At 33.1% G+C, this 20594-nt stretch overlaps 1 protein-coding gene and 1 long non-coding RNA gene across 2 annotated transcripts in view; both read left to right on the forward strand.

The window, feature by feature from the left end:
* The window catches only part of LOC306670514, a 1027288-nt gene that overhangs the window by 436247 nt on the left and 570447 nt on the right, over positions 1 to 20594 (forward strand). The window lies entirely within an intron of this gene.
* The window catches only part of SPATA16 (spermatogenesis associated 16), a gene marked incomplete at its 3' end in the record, with an annotated part of 281791 nt that overhangs the window by 88603 nt on the left and 172594 nt on the right, over positions 1 to 20594 (forward strand). Inside the window, exon 3 of the mRNA XM_079155144.1 lies at positions 1513 to 1658. Coding sequence (XP_079011270.1) covers positions 1513 to 1658 — 146 coding nt within the window. The remainder of the gene's footprint in view (positions 1 to 1512; positions 1659 to 20594) is intronic.

Consider the following 20594-nt stretch of genomic DNA (forward strand, 5'->3'; position numbering starts at 1 on the left):
ATAAAAACATGAGTAAAATTTAACACTTTGATGAAGAATAATCTGGAGATAAAATCCCATTTGGAATAATAACATATAGCTAAACAGGTACTATAATTATGACAATGGAAATAGACAAGGAAAAGAAAACAGAAATTCACATAGAGCTCAAAATATTCAAAATTTATGAAAAAGGCCAAATTAATTGATTTTAAATTATGAAAGCAACAATTTTTGACCGAAAAAGAATAGTAAATGCTCAATAAATATTTATTGATTAATGAATAAATTAGCATTTTTCATCTATCAAGATGGCAAAAGGTTTTAAAAATAATATAAATCCATAGAATTAATAGGATATCCAAAGAAAAGATATTAGCATTAGGTAGTTCCCAATTTATACTAGGAATATTGAATATCTAGATTCCAGATTACTTTGTAGCTTGTAGTTTTGAGATAAAACTAAAAAGAAAAAAAAGGCTAGAACAGAAAATAGTCATCCTCAAATAACCAAAATGTATTTTTAAAAAAATAGTGTTAATGTACATGGTAAGTCAGTCTCAAGACACTCTATAACAGAAAAATTATTTTAAACTCTGTCATTTAAACAAAGAGGATTTAGAATACAGGAAATTTTGTATTAATTTATATATACAAATTGGTTTTACTTCAAATATTGCTATCTCTGGTGAGAACATTTCCCCCAGTATAGGCACAGATGAATGTAGAAAAGAGCAAACAATAGTGTCCTAAATAAGTCCATGAACAGAAGTGGGGTTTCTCTTTTCCCATCAACCTTAATTCCAAGGAACAGTAGAAAAGTCTGGGGGGGGAAAATGCTGATATACTCTCGTCATGTTATGAATACTTCTTAATGTTTGGGGTTCTCTCAAAAAATTATTATTTTCTTCCTCTATAGTTTATCTATGTTGCCCAGAAACCATTGACTTCCTGGAATTTTTATTAAGAATTCCATATTCTTGCCATGTTTTTCAGATACTATGGCCTCTGCCAATAAATTCTTATAAATTTTCACTTCTTTTCTTTCAATAATATCCTAGAGAATATGATTCAGGCTCAAATTAATCACCGATCATGTTAATGGCTCCTAGGAGTTTACTTCCGATACCCCTTATTATATTAAATCAAACTTGATAGTGTGCTAGATCATTGCTCAGCTGGGTTTTCATAAAAGCACTGGTATTTAATATGATTTATGCCTAGTTTTCTGTTAATAACTTTGCTTATTGTGTGCATTATTTTTAAAACAGACATTCTTAGCAAATGGTACTCCTTAAAAATGTATCACACTTTAAAAATATTTTATAGGAAACATTTTACAGTAAAATGTATCACTTATTTTGTATTATAGTCACATAATAGTGAACAGGAACAATTTATGTAATTTACAATGAAAACATTAATATTTTACTGATATTTGGAAAATATGTGTACATGTGTATGTTTTGTTTACTTAAAAGATAAATTATATGACAAGATTTTTAGGACATTTAAGTGTTCTATTCTTTTAAGCTTTGCAGCAAAGGGGCAGCTCTGGGAAAACCCTTTGAATCATCTGCTGAAGATATAGCAAGCGTGGCGAGTTTCATCGAGACAAAGCTTGTTACCTGCTATCTACGGATGAGGAAACCTGACCTTGCTCTGAATCATGCACACAGGTAAAATGAAATACTACTAACCACAAAGAAATGCTGTCCGTGCAAGCAAAGGGAACTATCTGAGCATGTCTGATCACCTTCTATTTCATTTCAATTTGAAGATGAAACCAAATATTTATATACTGCTTGATTTATGAAAAGCTAGATAAGTCATGGAGACAACAAAGGGGATTTCAAAATCTAATGGAAGAAATAACCAACTTTCTTAATGCAGGGCAAAATCAAAAAGCAGATAACTATTGCTACAGAAAGAAAGGAGGGAGAGATGCAGGTAAAAAAGGGAGGTGATATTGAAGGGGAAAAAGCCTTTCTGAAATGAAAGAAGAGATGGGGAATGGCAGAGGATATTCTGACTTGAAAGTTCGTAGTTTGTTTGGTGATAACATAGCTGATTCAAAGAATGCTAGAATCCTTTGGACAGCTTTCCAAAGGGGTGAAATACTTTTTATCTATGTCCTTAAAGATTTTCTTTTCATATTTATATCCTTCTCGAGAATTCTGTATCATATTATCATGTGGCTTCCTAGAATTCCCATGATTACCGGACTTATCTTTTCTTTTATAAAAAATGATCCCATTCTGTGTCCTGTTTTCTAAGGTCCTTGCTCTTATCAGTAATAATCACTTTTAATCTGCAGCACAGATAAAGTGATTATGTTATGCCTTTCAAATAATCCTCTCCTTGAAATTATGAAGCCTTTATCCCTCCCTGCCCAACTTAGAACAATTTGCCTGGAACTTTTGTGTTGTCTCTTTTCTGATCTCACATCCTCATACTTCTTTCAATAAAATGTCAAAACTATTATCCATATAAAAATGTAATATCTGCTTTGTTAATGTTAGAAAATATAATTATCAATTATATTAAGACCCATAGGCAAGTAAGAAATCTGCCAACATGGTAAAAGTCATTTAAAACTCACATCAACCAAAACGTAAAAGTTCAACCCAAGATTTTTTACTACCCTAATAGTGGGCTTGATCTGATATCAAAAATCTACAGACAACAAAACCACTTTGAAATTCACAAGACAACCTACTTGAAAGAAACTCTCCTGCTTAAATAAACTGCAGAATCTAAAGACAGATTCTCTTTGATGCCAAAAGAAAATTCTGCTTTCTATATATCTAGCAACATTTTATGCATCCATAGTTTCCAACCTAACGTCAGGATATATATGGTCTGTCAAAGGATTTTACTTCATTTCCATTTAAAAGAAGCAGTATTAGAAAGGTAACATGTATTTCAATATGTCAAAATATTGGAATATCTGGACTACTAGGGTGGGTTGGAGCACAATGGGAAAGCTAATCAAAATTGAGACTGGCCGAGAAACTAATCTATAGTCATACAGAAACAATAATAAATTGAGATGCACTATAAACAATCATATGACACCTTCTCCATGACTTTGATCACACTCAAAAGGGCCACCAACATGGCTTACATTTTAAGGAAAATATCTCCTGGATATCAGAATTTTTTGGTGGGTTTTTGAATCATATTTAGTAATAAATGTTTTAAAAATGGTATGAATTTTGATTTTCTCAAGTCAACATTCAATCCTGTTTATTAAAAATGAGTTTTGGGAATGAAGGATTATTCAAATATAAGATATTGTTTCAGTTCGATATTTTGCTGCTGTGACTAAAAGACCCAACCAGAATAATTATAGAGTAGGAAAAGTTTATTCAAGGGCTTATGATTTCAGAGGTCTTAGTTCATAGAAATCTGGCTCCATTCTTGAGAGCTCAGGGTGAGGCAGAACATCGTGGCAGAAGAGTGTGGCAGAGGGAAGCAACTCAACTGATGATCAGAAAGCAGAGAAATCTCACTCACCAGATTCAAAATATATACCCCAAAGCCACCCCCCCAATACCTCACCTTCTCCGGTCACACCCCACCTGCCTTCAGTTACCACTTAATCCCATCAGGTTATTAATTCACTGATTGGATTAAGGCTCTCATAACCTGATCATTTCTTCTCTGAACCTTCTTGCATTATCTCACACGTGAGCTGTTGGGAGATACCTCACATCTAATCCAAAACAGATATAATTCAAATGGAAGAACAATAAGATGCTACAGTCTCTGAAAATGCACAGTCAGCTAAAACAGGTTCATTGTTTGAAATTAGAAAACGTCTGTCTTAAAATTAAGAGTGCTGTTCCAAGAACTTGAAAATTATTGAGGGAAAGAAATATAAATGATAAATAATAACATGATCTCCCCTATTATATCAGCATTAACTTTGGTATACTTTTTTCCACTTTAGGAAATTTTTGCTTTTGTTTCTAAGTTGAACATTAAGAAATGTAAATCAATAGAGGTTAAACAGTCAATTCATACAATTAATAATGCACCAAGAGAAATATATCATTTTTTTGCACTTGTCATAGTGCAAAACTAAAGAAGTCAAGTGCATATAATTTTCACATTAAAACATTTTCTAAGATCCCAGCTATAAAAACAGTCTGAAATATAATCAATAAATATATTTCATAATAAATTAATTAATCAGGATATTTAGTCTATAAATAGCTTATAACCATTAGTTATACAGAATATAAAATTCTGCTTTTGTGTTATCACATTGTGATAGTTGATACCAATCATGAATCAAAATTAAAATATTCCTTTTTTGCATTTATTTGCATTTGCTGAAGCATCCTTTCTTTAATTCTATGTAAATGCAAGGTCTACTGCATATTTTTAGGAGACCTGTTAACACAAAAATTAGCTTAAAAATAATCATGTAGTTCTGCTTGTGATAAGAATAGACATATTGTTTTGTCATGTAGATGGCTACAAGAACCATATTTTATGGTTTTAAGATCAACAAAAATACATTGTGAAATTTATCAGTTGGGTGTTGCCGGTTAAATAATGAAAATAACAATATGTAATACAAAGGCTCTATGAAAAAAACTCTTATCAAAAATGGGTTCTTCCTTTTTCTGTATAACAAATCTGAGATGACAAATACAAATATCATTTTTTACTTCAACCAAAGTGCTGTCTAGACTTACCAGTCAAGCACATCAACTCTGTACTCATTTCATCAAACCAGTGCCACTGTTTATCAGTAGGTGTTTTGAACTTCCCTAAGTCTGATTCCTAATTGCAGCTGTCTTATCAAGGATGGAAATCCTGCTATAATTCTTCTCCTATCATGTAATTATATTTTGATGTGCTTAATTATAAAGATTCTAATGATGCATGTCACTTTTTGTATATTCCTCACCTCTAGTTTTTGTTGGAGAATTTTTTTGCCACAAGATGGCAGACACGAGGAAGTCTAGTTCCAAATATGTAGAAAGATTCTATTTTTAACAGTGTTTTATAATGGTGGTGTCTGCATTCATTTATTCATTCATGTGTTGGACAATGGAAAGACATTTATAATTACACAGAAAATATATGACGTTTATACATTAGCCAAAGCAGCAAACAAAATGTAAAAAAATATGAAATAATATTAAATGTTTGAGATAGAGAATATGATACATGCTCAGATGGAAATAAACATAATTTCATATGTAGCAGCAACACAATTTCTTTAGTCCCAGCACAGAGTATGGAATCTGACCTAGCTGAAATAAGTAGACTCTGCTTCTTACTAAATAGCCTGAATTTAATTTTCCTTAAGATTAGGCTTATAATAAGAGTACCTACTTTATAAACATCATCTCACAAAAGTTGGTGGAAATTAAATATAAATCTATGGATTTTTAAATTACAGCTATGACTGCTGTAAACAACTGTAAAACTGGACAATATATATGAAGCAACTTTTTTCAAGCATTGGACAATGTTCAAAGCAGGACTGATCCTTGAAAGAAGGAAAATACAAGTTGTGAATGCCACAGTTTTCTCATATTTTGCTGAGCTTATTTTCCTGCTCAAATTCAGGAATATGGAGACCTAAGTTGAACAGTAGTCTTGCTGAACTGAGGAGTCAGGGAACTGAATACAAGTCTTTCCACGAAGCTACCATTTAGAAGACATGTACCTAAAGATGAAACAGCTGCATGAAAGGGTTGATAGGCATAATCTGCACAAGGATTTAATGCAGGTTCCCAGCCAAAATCTGAGACAAGCATGTGAGGAGTGAAATTCCATGTAGCAGAAATTGTTTGCTACGTAACTAAATGCTAAATGGAGACACTAGATGAATGTAGAGCTGAGAGACATTAGATTATCAGAGTGGAGAGACCTCACCGAGCACCACGGGCATTTAGTAAAGACCCAAAGAGTCATGCTTTAAGATTACTCGACCATGATCTACAGAAAGGACCAAACCTTAGAATTAAGCTCAAAGTCAAGATAGACCTGCTCTGACGAAAACTAAATCCAAGCTAGTTAAGAACAAAAGTATCTGCCATTTAATTTTCTAACAAAATAAAAACCTGGGATGTTTTCAGGGAAATGTCATAATTCAGATTTCCAACAAAGCTTCATCCAAACATTTCAGCATAAAATTTAAAATTATTATTTCTGCAAAGAAGTAGGAATGAGACTGATACTTAAGAAAATAATCATGCCATAGAAATAGATCTCAAGGTGACACAGAAGATGGACTTGGTCACAAGATTTCATCAAAATTCTAAAAACATGTTTAAAGACCTTAATATAAAAATGGTCACAGTTAGTTAAAAAATGAATCTCAACAGAAAAATGGAAACTATAGACAAGAACAAAATGGAGATTTAGTAGAGGATACTAAAATGCATGAAAGAAATACTTAGTTGCCTATAACATCAAATTGGAAATTGCCAAAGAGTTGTTATTGAACATGGAGATAAATCAATAGAAATTACCCAAAATGAAGAACAGAGTGAAAAAAAGAGATTTTTTAAAAATTAGTCAATGCATCAGTGACCTGTCCTCAGGTATAGTAAAAACAATACAATATACATGTTATTGAAGTCCCAGAGGGAGAAGAAAGAGAATGAAATATAAAAAATAATTTCTGGAAATTTTCCAAAAAACAGTGAACCTTAATTAAGATAAATACAAAGAGAACCATATCTAGGAATATCTTAATCTAACTGTTCAAATCCCAGGATGAAGCAAAAATATTAAAACCAGTCCAAGTAACACAACACATTATATACAAGGAAACACTGATACAAATACTAGGTAACTAGTATAGAAAAACAAAAAACAATGAAAAAAACAAAAGTGCTGAAAAAAAACATAAAGTCTAAATTCTATTTTTAACAAAACTGTTAATCAAAAATTAGAATATGTACAACCACAGGAATGGGATCCTAATTAGAAAAAGTTATACTCCATTTTACTCCACCTATGTCTAATATGTCAAAATACATTACTGTCATTTATCTAAAGAAAACAAATTTTAAAAATTAGAGTAAATAAAACATTTTAATAAAAGTTGAAAACCTAATCTCAAGCAAAACTCCTTTTGGGGAATTGAAATAGATGTATTTCTTACTGATACAAATGGCAACAGAATCAAGCTTGCTGCTGTGGTAATGAATGAAGAATACCAGAAATTATAATTAAGTGAGTTTTATTTTCTTCTCAAAATTTTTTATAGATGGGATTATAAAGAGGGAAAAAGAATTTTATTTTATTATCTAATTTAAAAATAGGATTAATTATGTTGATTAAAATATTTTACTACATTACTGCAAAGACTTGTGGGAGGTTGAATTTTGCTACACTGAGGTTGTTACAAGAGACAATGCACTATTAAATAGGCTGCAATAAGTTAATGATGCATATCATAATCTCCAGAATAACCAGTAAAAATATATTAATATCTGGAGCCAATAATGAATGTAAACAATAAATTATATTTTATAAATATACAATATTTATAAAATAGAAAATAAATACAAACATTTTATAATAATCATAAAGTTTGGAAATATCAGGAAAGAAGAATAAAGTGAACAAAAAATAGACTCTAGAAAACAATAGCAAGATGGAGAGCTCAACTAAATCATACCAATAATTACATTAAGTATACACATATTGATTTTGTGTTCCAGTCAGGCAGAGACTGTCAGTCTGTATTAAACTTCAAGGTTCAACAGCATAAGAAGCAGAGATTAAAACGTAAAAAGAAAGATTCACTATATAACAGATATAAAGAATTTTATGTTAAATTTTTGCTATATCACCAACAAAGCAGGTTTGAAGAAACAGCATATTATCAGAGTTATAATTAAGGCTCAATAAAATTTTAAAAGTTTAAGAATTTTATCCAACCTGTTCTAACCATAGTGGAATTACATTAGTAATCAATAACAGTAAGATATGTAGAAAATTCCTCCAAGCTCTTAGAAATTAAACAATGTGTATCTAAATAACCCAATAGGTAAAAATATGAGAAAATGTATCAACCAAAGACAGATTAAAATTCCTTCTTCACCACTATATTAGCATTGGTTTTCACAGGTGACTTTTTGCTGCAGGTGTTCTTATATTTAAATCCAAGTGAATTACTTTAAACAATTCCTGAATCAGATATCAGGTTTGTATTTTATTTCACTTCCATCACTAATAACTGATACAGATTATTTTCAAAGGTAATCAAAGTCATAAACTCTACATTTTCATAAGGGAAATTTTTATTTTTGAAACACTTTTTTTCCACAAGTAACAGATACTCAATGTTATGGTTTAGATATGAGGTATCCTCATAAGCTCATGTGTGAGACACTGAAAAAAAAGTCTAGAGGTAAAATGATTAGATTTGAGAGCCTTAACCTGATCAGTGCATCAATCCAATTGAGTGGATTAGCAGGGTGGTAACTGCAGGCAGGGAGGGGATAGCTGAAGGAGACAGGTCATTGGGGGTATGCCTCTGGGGTCTATATTTTATCCATGATGAGGTGATCTTAGTCTCTTTCTGCTTCCTCATTGTCATGTCCTGAGCTGTTTTCTTCCTCCACACGCTTCCTCCATGATATTCTGCCTCACCTCAGGCACCAGGGAATGGAGTTAAGTGACTGTGGACTGACACACGAGCCCCAGATAAACTTTTCCTCCTCTAAGGTTGTTTCTGTCAGGTCTTTTGGTCACAGCAGCAAAAAGCTAACTAACACTCAGTAAAGTAGACATCTATGAAATACATATTTTGGTATGCTGTTCTCCACAATTTTGAGGATAACTAAAATGTCCAGAAATGACATTAACTCATAGTAATAAGATACTCATGAGTTTTGAATAAACTGGTTACTAGAACTCTTAGGACTTCTGCAAATTTCTTGGCAGATCTCAAGAAATGAGACACTTTAAGTACCATGTTCTTTTCTTCATCCTGAGAGTTTTAAAATTGACTATGAAATTCATCAGGTCAATTGAATTAGATAAAATAATTTCCACAATCTTAAGTGAACCAAATAAAATCTTAGATAAGAAGGAAAGAGATGGGAGTGGGAGGTGGAATAAAAGAAATCCTGTTTCTTCTTAGTTGTTTCCTTCTACAACACTTAGATTACCAATTAATTATTCCTTTCAATGAAATGAAATACAAACACTCTAGACATGTTTGTGTGCCTCTGTATACATGTATTTATGTTTGTATGAACTTGCAAGTATGAAGAAAGTGAAAGCAAATCATAGCATTGTCATTTTTAAAATACCTGGTTAGACTTTTTTGCTAGTTAGATGCTTTTCTTCTTCAAGGAGCCAGGCACATTAAAATGTTCTATGGATCACTAGTACCTCTATGTCTCTTGTTATATACCAATGAAAATAAATCCACCTATAAAAAAGATACTTCTACTAAAGATCATATTCAACACTTTAAGTTCTCCTTTCAAAGGAATATAAAACATGACAATTCTGTGGAAGGGCAAAGATTATGTTGACTGCACCATACTGCTTGGAAAAATCACAAGGTCTTTTTGCAATGCAAAGTTGATCACGTTAAGAAATACTTCCTTGGCAAGAAAAGGAATAAGCATTCATTGAATTCCTACCATGTGCAGGTATGAATTAACCACTTATATATGCTATCCAACTCAGTCCTTTCCATAACTTCTGGTTATTACCATTTTACAGGTGAAGAAACTCTAGCCCAATACATCTATGACATCATTATTCTTTTTCTTTCTCCTAAAAATTCTGTTATCTCATCTCATCCATTGAAAATTGTGCCATCTTTAAAATCAGGAGATGTTCCCATGCAAATTAGGGTAGCACTGGGATGCAGTCAACACTGTCCCTGAAATTTAGGGTAATGTATCACCTCACTCATTGTGTTGAAAAGCCTTGCCTTCCTCATGTATGATTTGTGGATCATAATATTTACAAGTCTACTTTACAATATTAGTGCAACACAACTCTTAAATCACAGGACTCTACTCTGAACACAGATCACCACCACTTTCTTTCCCTTCCAGATGCCTCGAGCCCTAACTTTTATGTGTGATTGTCATATGAATTAATAAGAAAGCCTTCTAATGTAAACACATAGTTTTATTTATGTAAAAAATATAAGAAAAAGAAAGAATGAATGTTGGGAGAAATCCTAGTTCTTGGCTGGCAGCAGTGAATATCTCAAGTATGTAAGGAAATCTTTCGGGGAGGAGCGTTCCACTTCGGCTACCTAGAAAAGTAAACAACTGCCCCAAATTGACTCAGTGTTACCAAGGGAACCCGTATAGGAACCTGGTGGTCTGATCCCCCATGGCACATTGTGATTGGGCCGGAAACCTATAAAATGTATAGCTGTTCCCGCAATACACGAGTTTGCAGGCTGCTCGCCACAAGCCTGTTTCCACCCAACTCCTGGAGTCTGGGTCTTGACTCCTCGCCCTTATCCCACATCTGAGCTAGCCTGGCACAAGAGAAGCTACAAATGAAGATTAAAGCAAATAAATTTTAAAAAATTAAATTTGACTCTATATTACACAAAGAATATAAATTGCTATGTTTCTCAGGGTTATTTATTTATCTTAGTAAGAACACAAGATATAGAACCCAGATGGCTCAGAGATCTTATTAGAGATTTCCTTTCTAAAGAAGAAGAAGAAAGGGAAGAAGAAGGGGGAGAGGGGGAGAGGAAGAAGAAGGCAATAATGACCATATTTAATAACAGAGGAAAAAAACTGTGGAGTTGTGACTATGTTGCTCAGGCTGATATTGAATTCCTGGGTTCATGTGAACCCTCCCTAGTGCTGGGACTGCAGGCATGCACCACCTCACCCAGCTGAGAAAGAAAAATTTTAAGACATAAAAAGACAGAAGAAGACAGATTGGGCCTCTCTTAAGCTTTCAATAAGCAGCTTCTGACTCTGGAATAGTATCCCTGAGACCAAGTTGCAAAAAAGCTTGCCATAGATTAATTAAAATAGCCCTGCCTATTTTAATATTTCTAGGTAGCCGAATAAATAAATATTTTATTAAATAAATATTTAATAAATATAAGAAATATAAGAAAAAGATAAAATTATTAAATTAATTATTAATTAAATTGATTATTAATTATCTTATTAAAATATAAGAAATATTTTAATATTTCTAGGTAGCCGAAGTGGAACGCTCCTCCCCGAAAGATTTCCTTACATACTTGAGATATTCACTGCTGCCAGCCAAGAACTAGGATTTCTCCCAACCTATGCTGCCACCATTGTATCTGACATTTCTTCTATGAATCTTTACCTAGACATTTCATTTTCTACCCTTATATTCAAGTTGACTGCCTTTTAGTTTATAATTTTCATGATGTTTTATTTCTCATCTTAGCTTTCACTTTTTCTCTTCCAGTAATTTCACCCAGGCTTAACTCTGAAGTCAGTGTCCATTTGACCTTTATTTTTCTTTTGCATTTCCTCATGGATCCAAAAAATGTTTCACAAACAGGAAAGCAGTGTATTCATGTAAGTGGGTAGTATTGTGATGCAACAATATATCTGTCTTTGGCGATCTGTCTTAGGATGTGAATCTGCTGGTTATTACTGGTTAGTTCCCTGCTTTTGATTTCCATGTGGTTCTTGGAAAACAAATCAGGGGAGGCTAGTGCAGTTTCCATGCCTTCAGGAGATGATGTTGGTTTTGATACTTGAAGCTGGCAAGGAGGCTGCACAGACACTCCTGTGGGTGGGTTTATTCATGTGCTCTTCTAAGAGGATTCTTTTATATTCATTCCCCTCTTTCTAATACACCAGCTCTAAACTCTATTCTGATGTTTTGAAGAAGTCATTTAGCCTTTTTGAAGCCTCTTGCACTGTAAATTCTCACTGGAGTATTAAAAGGATTCATATACTTTTGATTTTAACTGTTCTAAAGCATCTAAGAATGTGGCCTGGGTAAGTGTGAGTAATGGGAACAGAAGAGATGTTTGTTTCTACTTCCTAACCTTCCTGTAAGATCAACTGATGGGGAAAAGAAGTTTTAGGTTGTCAAGAATTACAAATTCTTTGATACATTATTAAAATTTCTGCACCTTGTTTACCTTATAAATGGAGATTAAAAACATTAAAATATGTGAGTATTAAATGAATTGGTATACAATAAACCATTTGAAAAGAAAAAAGAATTACAAATAAAGAAAGGTAGAGGAGCTATACGTTCCATTGTAATATAGAAAAAGTGGGCTTCAGCAATCAGAGGCCTGGATTTAAATCCCTGCGATATCACTAGCTAGTCTTGACTTTCACAAGTCACTTAACTTCCCTTTGTTTCAGTTTCACATATCTAAACAATGTATAAGGATAACATCTTCCTCAAATCTTGTAAAGAGGGTGAAATGATTTTAGAGATGTGAGAGTGTTTCACAAATGGAAAATCTTGTGCAAATCTTAGCGTTAAGGTCCCCACTGTGGGTTTTGTCTTGATTGTTTGTTTGGTTCTGGGGATTGAGCCCAGGGGTGTTTTACCATTTAGCTATACCCCAGCCCTTTTGTAAAATTTTGAGACAGGGTCTCATTTAATTGCTGAGGGTTTGCTAAATCACTGAAGTTGGCCTTGAACTTGTGATCCTCTTGCCTCAGCCTCCCAAATTACTGGGATTATAGGAATGCACCACAGCATCCAGTCGTACTACTGTGTTTTATGTTCCAACAAATTAGGTGTCCAACCTGAATATTTCCAAGAACTTCAATTCTCAAATTTCTTTTCATGAGCCCATTTGTGCTGGTTGGCTCAGTGAGTGGTCAGTCTATCTAATGCTCATCAACAAAGAGGAAAGTATTTTTGATAGTCTCCATGGGAACGTGTTTGTTTTTAGCCTTCTCATTTGTTGCCGTGACACACCAAAAGATTTTCAGGCAAGTAGTGAAAAGCTGAAATAGGTAATACCGATACTAAAACTGAGGAAATGTGAGGTAATATGTGGAGAGGTGCCTATTGGATGTCCAAAATTGTTAAAAATAATTAGCTTGGAGGAAACATGAAAGACTACCCACATTTCCAAATTTAATCAACACAGTTTCAAGGGACTAAAGCTCATTCTCACTGAATCCACCTTACTCAAGCTAAATTGTAAAACTAATGTTTATGTCTTGTTCTCAAAGCAATTCCCTTCAAAGATTTTTCACCCTCTCAGTCCTAAGGGTCTCCTCTGGGACACATGGTATGGAGAAGTCACCACACAGGCTATTACACATAAGGTTACAAAGTAGTTTGTGCAAACTCAGACAGAACATGACTCAGATGACGATCCTTATTCATTTTGTAGCTCTTACTAGCCTGCATTTGATCTCCTTCTTTTACAGAAATTTCTTATTAGGTGCGCCTGACTTGTCCTCGTGCTAATAGTTTGCCTTAGAAGACCGGATGACTTGAAAAACACAGTTAATGAATGGATATTTCCTTAGGTATTTTACATTATTGACAACAGAGTATTAGCTTCAGTGAGCATTTTGAAAATTCTGTGGTTTTAGTGTTACTGCTATATTCCCTAATCCCTTCCTCATTTCCTCCCTATGGAAAATTCTTCATATTCATCCTCTCTTGGAACTGTGATCTTTTGTCGTTTTTCATAGAAGTCTGAGGAGCAGCCATATGTTAAGAATTAATACCTTTAGTTTGAAAAGACATGTTTCCTTGGTGGCACTACCTATAACTTTGCATACAGGTTATAGATGTGATATATACATTTCAGAAGAATCTTCCTCACTGGAAAAAATGCAAATCGTGTGTTTTTCCTGGGTCACATATGCACAATAATTTTGTAATTGAATATAAATATTTTATGATATTACTAGCTATTGTGCTTTTGTTAGCAAATATGACTTTGACACAAAAGACAGTCGAATTCACAATAATGTTGATTTTTGAGTGTTCAAGGATGAGAGATGGACTGGGGTTGTAGCTCAGTGGTAGAGTACCCGCCTATCACATGTGAGGCACTGGGTTCAAACCTCAGCACCACATAAAAATAAAATAAAGGTATTGTGTCCATCTACAACTAAAAAAATAATTTTACAGCTGAAAGAAATCTAATATGTAACTTGACTACACATGTAGCCTTAATCTTTTTACATTTTTAGATTTCTATCAACTTTACTTTCATAAGCTTAAGGTGATCTTCTATGAGTTTACCTTTTTCTATAAGTGCCCCTGGTGGAAACTGGTCAACACATACAGGCTCTGAGAAATGTGTTCTTAGTTAATTGTGAAAAGAAAATAATTTAAAAATTTTTGAGACGTTGCATGCATGTATCCTCTTGGTCTTAGGAAAGACTGCAAAAGTATGTTGTAATACAATACAAATTGTCAAACAAGTATATTCCGTGTGCTTCTTCATTTTCATTCTTAAAGTTTTAGCTTTCATCCAATTTTTGACCATTTAGTTGAATAGTGGTCCTTAAACTTTGGTCTTATCACACATAATGTTTTTCAATACTATTTTTTTTTATTTTTATTTTTTACTTCTAGGGTCATTTCCATAAACATTTACCATATGGAAATTAAAACTTGAAAATTAAAAATATTTATTTATCTTCTAAAAATGACAGTAAATGTCATGTTAGCATAAATATATATTTTATAAAAAATGACTGTTTTTAAAGCATGCATAAGAAGAGTAGCATTGTTTCACATTTTTGCAAGTCCATATATTATCTGACATAAAACAGCTGATTTCTCCTATCTGATTCTGCATTCAGTCTATTGCAATATGGTTAAATTAGGTGAACAAAATCCAGTTTCACACAAGGTATATAATTAGAAAAGAAAAGATCTGTTTAATGGTCTCTTATACTACCAACACTTGACAAATGATAGTTTCTTAAAGATGGACTGCAATGTGACTTCTTAAAGTATATTAACCAACTTTTGTACTCTGTAACATTAAAAGTCATTGAGACATTTTTCACTGGAAGTGGGTTGTTTACCTCTACTTGTGTGAGTTTGTAATATCACCCACTGGTCATTCAGAAAATATTATGCAGATTTCCAAATGTTGGCACATTTCATTATGCAAGAGCGAATTAAAAATCGCCTTTGTTAATATCAGCAATTTCATCAGAAAATCCTTTAAGCATTGAGAGCCTGTCAAACTTACAGTGACAGATGTAAGTTTTCCAAAATTATAATTTTTGCATGAAACCTCAAACTTTTGTCACTGGCAATAAATACTGTCAGTTGTGTTCCTCTAAGTGACAGGCACACTTACTTCATTTTCAAGAAAATGTCTGCCAAATTCCACGTCTGATGATCATAGTTTGTTACTCGTTCTTCCAAGTAAAACATGATGTTCCTTGGAAACACTGGCTAAGTCAGCTCACGAATGTAAACAGTGTCATAAGTGCACACATGCTTTTTCTCAGGACATCCATCAAAATGCAAAATTTAGTTTGCAGAGTTCTTGATGTATATTTCCCATTTCATCATACCACATATTACTCAAGGATTGAGCTTTATTTTTTAAAAAATTGGTAAGGTGAGTGCACGTGGTGGTGAAGAATGCACCCAATGACTGATGTAACAGTTTGGAATCACTGGTTTTATTCCTGCAAAAGAGCCAACAGTTTTACCCACTATGGCATTTACAAAAGCAGTACAAATGTCAACACAGTGAAACTGAAAAATAATAGAGTAACATTATTATAAAAGTAGTTTTAATGTTATGAACCTCTGAGCAGTATCCAGTAAATCTTGAGAATCTACAGGATACACTTCGAAAACCATTGTATTAGTTGAGAGCATCCTCAGTATCCTTCCACTTTTGGATTTCTCCTCTTCCTTCAGAAGAGTTGCAAGGATCGTGCTTTGTGAAAGGGTTTCCATCACGCGATTGCTTAGTCATCCTGGAAGCATTGGTATTTTTTTCACAAAGTTAAAAAATTCTATCACTAATAAACAACTCTATAATATACTCCTGGCTTCCTTGATGATTAATTTATTGCTTTAGCAAAGCAAATTTTCATGGCGGATTTTAAAATCAATTTTCCATCTATCACCAAGTCATTTGTGGTACTCCCAATTCAGATTTTCTATCTTTCTTCCATAAGTGTGACCATTTCAAAATGAAACTTTAAAACTCACTCTCTAATTTCTTTCCAGATTATCCTGTTCAGGTTTTAAACTTACCTATGATTATAAGTCACTTTTTCAAACCTTTCATTTCTCATATCTCCTTTGTATACACCAAACAATTTAACTGTTCTAAGCTTTTATTTGCTAATTACCTGTTATGTATTTTTATAATTTTTTTATAATTAGGTTAATAGTTTTATTTGAGGTCAAGCCTTTGGTTTGCTAATATGATTTTAAACAAAATAGCACAATATATGCGGCTGTCATTCAGAGAAATGGCAGCACTTCTAAAGGTATTTAGAAAAAGTATTCTTTTCAAAGTTATGTATGAGAACACTGTATTTGATATAAGTCACATCAGGTTGAGAATCAATACATTGAACCAAAGAGGAGGGACTGTCAAAATAAGGTATTTAATCATCTTTGTCAATAAAGAAAGGAGTATGTGTTTGAAAGAGAAATCATTAATTCTCATTTAGAGTATTAATAATTAGTAGACTTCCCTAATTGGAATCACTTTGAGTAATGATAATTTGATCTATAACTAAATATTGAGTACAACATTGAATGCTTTTCCCATATCGAAGTTCATATCCAGTTCAAATTTTGACTTTAAACTTTCAAGTAATAGTATATCATCTAGGAATTTAGCTGGGATGGGCATTATATATATAAATACAATGTCCATTAAGGTCCAATCCTATAAATTCTAATTCAGCAAGAAAAATCAGAGAAAGCTGTCAGAAGTCCTAAAAGTTTCATAAAGTATAACAGTTAAATATTTTTCTCTTTTACAAATGACTTTATATTAGGTAAAATATTTTATCTGGATTAATTCATCCACAAACCCAAAAATTATGCTATTTATATGAGCAAATATATTTTATATATAATATAAAAATTATTTTGCTTTTTCTATCAAAAAAAAAAAAATCCCTCTAATTCTCCAAAATTGAAAATCTAAAATTTCTCTGTCAGAGTCCCCAGAGAATAAATGTTCTATCTTATGGTCCAGTAAAATTAGATCATGGAATCAAATAACTTATTTCCATTTATCTCAGAGATTCTTACATAATTTGCTATTTGAACACAACATAAAAAGTAATAGAATGCAGGCAGACATTTAGTATTTCCATACAATAAGGCACTCAAAATATCAGCTTAAGTATGTATTTAGCCTTTTGGCTCTTTTCTTTAGAAGCTATACAGTGTCTGGAACATGGTTTACACCCAATAATTGTTGTTGAATGAATCATAAGTAATTTTTTGTAGGTTAGAACAGAGGGGAATTTATTAATTGTACTTTTCAAAGTAATCATTCTAAAATGCATCCCACCCAAGTGACACAGAGAATAGAAAAAACATGGGAAACTTGACACGCTGTTCTTGAACCACCACCGACACGACTCCACCCTCTGCCCCCTCAAGTTACACCGACAGATGAATAGAGCCTTACATCTGCATCTCTGGTTTCTGAATCTTGATAGCTTTTCTACAAGAGAGATGATAGTTGGTATTTGTATCACAGACCCTGAAGAAAATATAATAGGGCCAACACTGTATTATTTTTTAAGAGAAAATGTCAAGAACAAAAAATGAAAATGTCAAAAGATAGGTTGATATACTGTATTACTTAAAAACTATTTTGTTGAGAGAACTGACCAAATGATTTACTAACAGCTTTTACTGGATAGTCTTTGGATTACAATGTAGATGAAAAATAAATGGGAATACATTTCATATTTACTTTATCTAGACATTTGACAGATAGGGGCGGAAATGAGAGGACACAATTACAGAACTTCAAAAATATCAGCTTTGTTTCTGGTCTTCAAATGAAGGAAAGTAATTTTGTATTGGGAATTTTTTTCAAAAGCCCCATCTAGCTCTACTTCTTTATCCTTTTATTACCTTAAATGTCTTTCTTCCTAATTATACCTGCATAAGGCAAATATTATGAGTTTGTGTGAATTTGGCATTCAAATTGAATATAGGCACAAAAGTTAGTGGAAAATGGTCCTTGATAGATTTATGGATTAATAGATATAGATCTCCCTGGTGAATCTTAGACAAGATTAGGTTCTCTGGTGGCTTCTAAGATGAGTATTGTTGTACCACCTCATTAACATTTTTATTCCATAAATACTGAGTGCCCATTATATGCAAGGAATTCATTAGGTGCCATGTATATAAAGATGATAATATTAGAGAACATTCATTCCCATTGTTGGAAAGTTTCCTTGATAAAAAGTAATTAACCAAGTAAAATACTCGAAGAAATTTATAGCAAAAGAAATGTCCTCTGTTGGTCAAAAAGGCATGTCACTGCACACTTCTAAAGATCCAGTAGAGTACCATGTTTATTTTTGATTGTTATTTAATGAATGATCCCTAACAATACTCATTATGATGAAGACTTGAAGCCCCAGGAAACCTCCTTCCAAGGAATCCTATTTCTTAGTATTATGGGTTGTTAATTCTTTTATTTGAATCCTTCAACCCTAGTTCTGTTTTTCTAAATAAGCTAATTCATATTCAAATTCTATAGTGAAAATATATTTATAGATCCTCATCATTCTTTACTAGATCTATAAGGACAATATGACATTTCCCTTCTGACTACATAGTATTCAGTGTTGTGACAATATGGTCAATTCTTTTAAGTATTTATATTATAAACTCTTGGTATTGTCAAGAAATAAAGTTTTGTGGCTCACTTGATATCATTTCATAGTTTGATATTTTTGTTCGTGATTAGTTGTACAATTAATTGAAATTTTGAGTGCAAATATGAGATGATATTCAAGGTACTCTTCTTTGTTGATCCAAAAATCATTTTCTTCTCCTGTGCCATGAACATGCTGAGACCTCAGGAAGTAGCTGAGAATGAATTCCAGCGGTTGTTTTCCAGAAGAGTTAGCCTTAACTTTCATGCTTTTGTAAAAAATTACTCTGCTACTGTTTTGTAGGACTATATCCTTTATTTGACGGCGATCTGCTGCAGTTTTCTTATTTTAAAAAACCATGCTTTTATTTCTAATTTTATGCTCTGATACTTTATAAAATAGTTCAGTTTCTACCGTGTAAATTTAATTGGGTCATTCTACTTTTCTGCTTTGATTGTCAGTGGATGATATTTAAATTGAGTACCTGGACTTCTTAATTCCTCGAAGTAAGTGGAGGACCGTTATGCATCATTTTAGCTTTTAATTCCAAATCTTGGTCTTCTGTAGCAAACCAAGTGGCTAAATAAGACATATCACTGTTTCTCTGAATCCCTTTGTGGTGGTGGCAGTATCGAGTAGTTCTCTTTTCATGCCAGTTACTTCCACCTATCCCAGAAACTTAGGTTACTAGATTGAGATTTGGTACCATGCCAATGAGCCATGTTGAAAGAGAACCAAGGAAGAAACAATTGTGGAACACTTTCTGATTTTTCTACAAATCTGTCAACCAGAACACAAATTTTACATTATAGGGCATCTTTAAATAAACTGACTTTTCTGATTATACTACAAGAATTATTTGAATTGAGCAAATTGTTTGTTTAAAAGAGTTTATTTCCCTCCTCTCATTAGCTACCAGTAAATCCAAAAGAAAATGTGTAGTCCATCTCAACCAGACTTTCAGGATCTTTTGACATGAATTTTGTGTACTAACCTCATCCAGGCTTCATCTAAACTTCTCTAGTCTTAATCTTGATTTCCTAATTAAACTGTTTTGTTTAACTGTGGCAAAATATATATAACATAAAACTATCTTAGACTTTTTCTTGTTTTCTGTTTGTTTGTTTGTTTGTTTGATTTTTACAGTTTTTAGTGGTACTGAAGATTGAACACAGGGGCTTTCTACCACTGAGCTACATCCCCAGCTCTTTTTATTTTGTGACAGGGTCTCACTTTGTTGCTTAGATTCTTGCTAAGTTGCTGAGGCTGGCTTCAAACTTCCCTTAGCCTCCCAAGGCATGTGCCAGCACACCAGGCTTCAGTAGTGCATCTCAGTAGTGTTATGTTTATTCACATTGTTGTGCAACCAATCTCCAGAAATCTTTTCTTCATGCAAAAGTAAAAGCCATTTCCATGAAACAACTCCCTATTTCGCTCTCCATCACCTGACGACCACTCTACTTTCAACTGTACAAATTTGACTACTTTAAGTTTTTATATGCTATGACTTTGAAGTGTTACCCAGGGTTTGTGTGTTTGGACTTAATCCCCAATGCAACACTGTTCAGAGTGTGATTAGTTCATAAGAGTACTGCACTCATAAATGGATTAATGTCTTTTTTATAGTAGTGGCTTAGTTATAGGAGTGGGTTCTGGATAAAAAGGTTGGTGTGACCCCCTCCCTATCCTCCCCCATCTCTGTCTCACCCATGTAACGCCTTTTATACCAAGTTATGACACAGCAAGAAGAACCTCACCAGATGCAACTGTATGATCTTGTACTTCACAGATTCCAGAATCATGAGC

Source organism: Sciurus vulgaris, assembly GCF_902686455.1.
Source record: "Sciurus vulgaris genome assembly, chromosome: 10".
Lineage (NCBI taxonomy): Eukaryota > Metazoa > Chordata > Mammalia > Rodentia > Sciuridae > Sciurus > Sciurus vulgaris.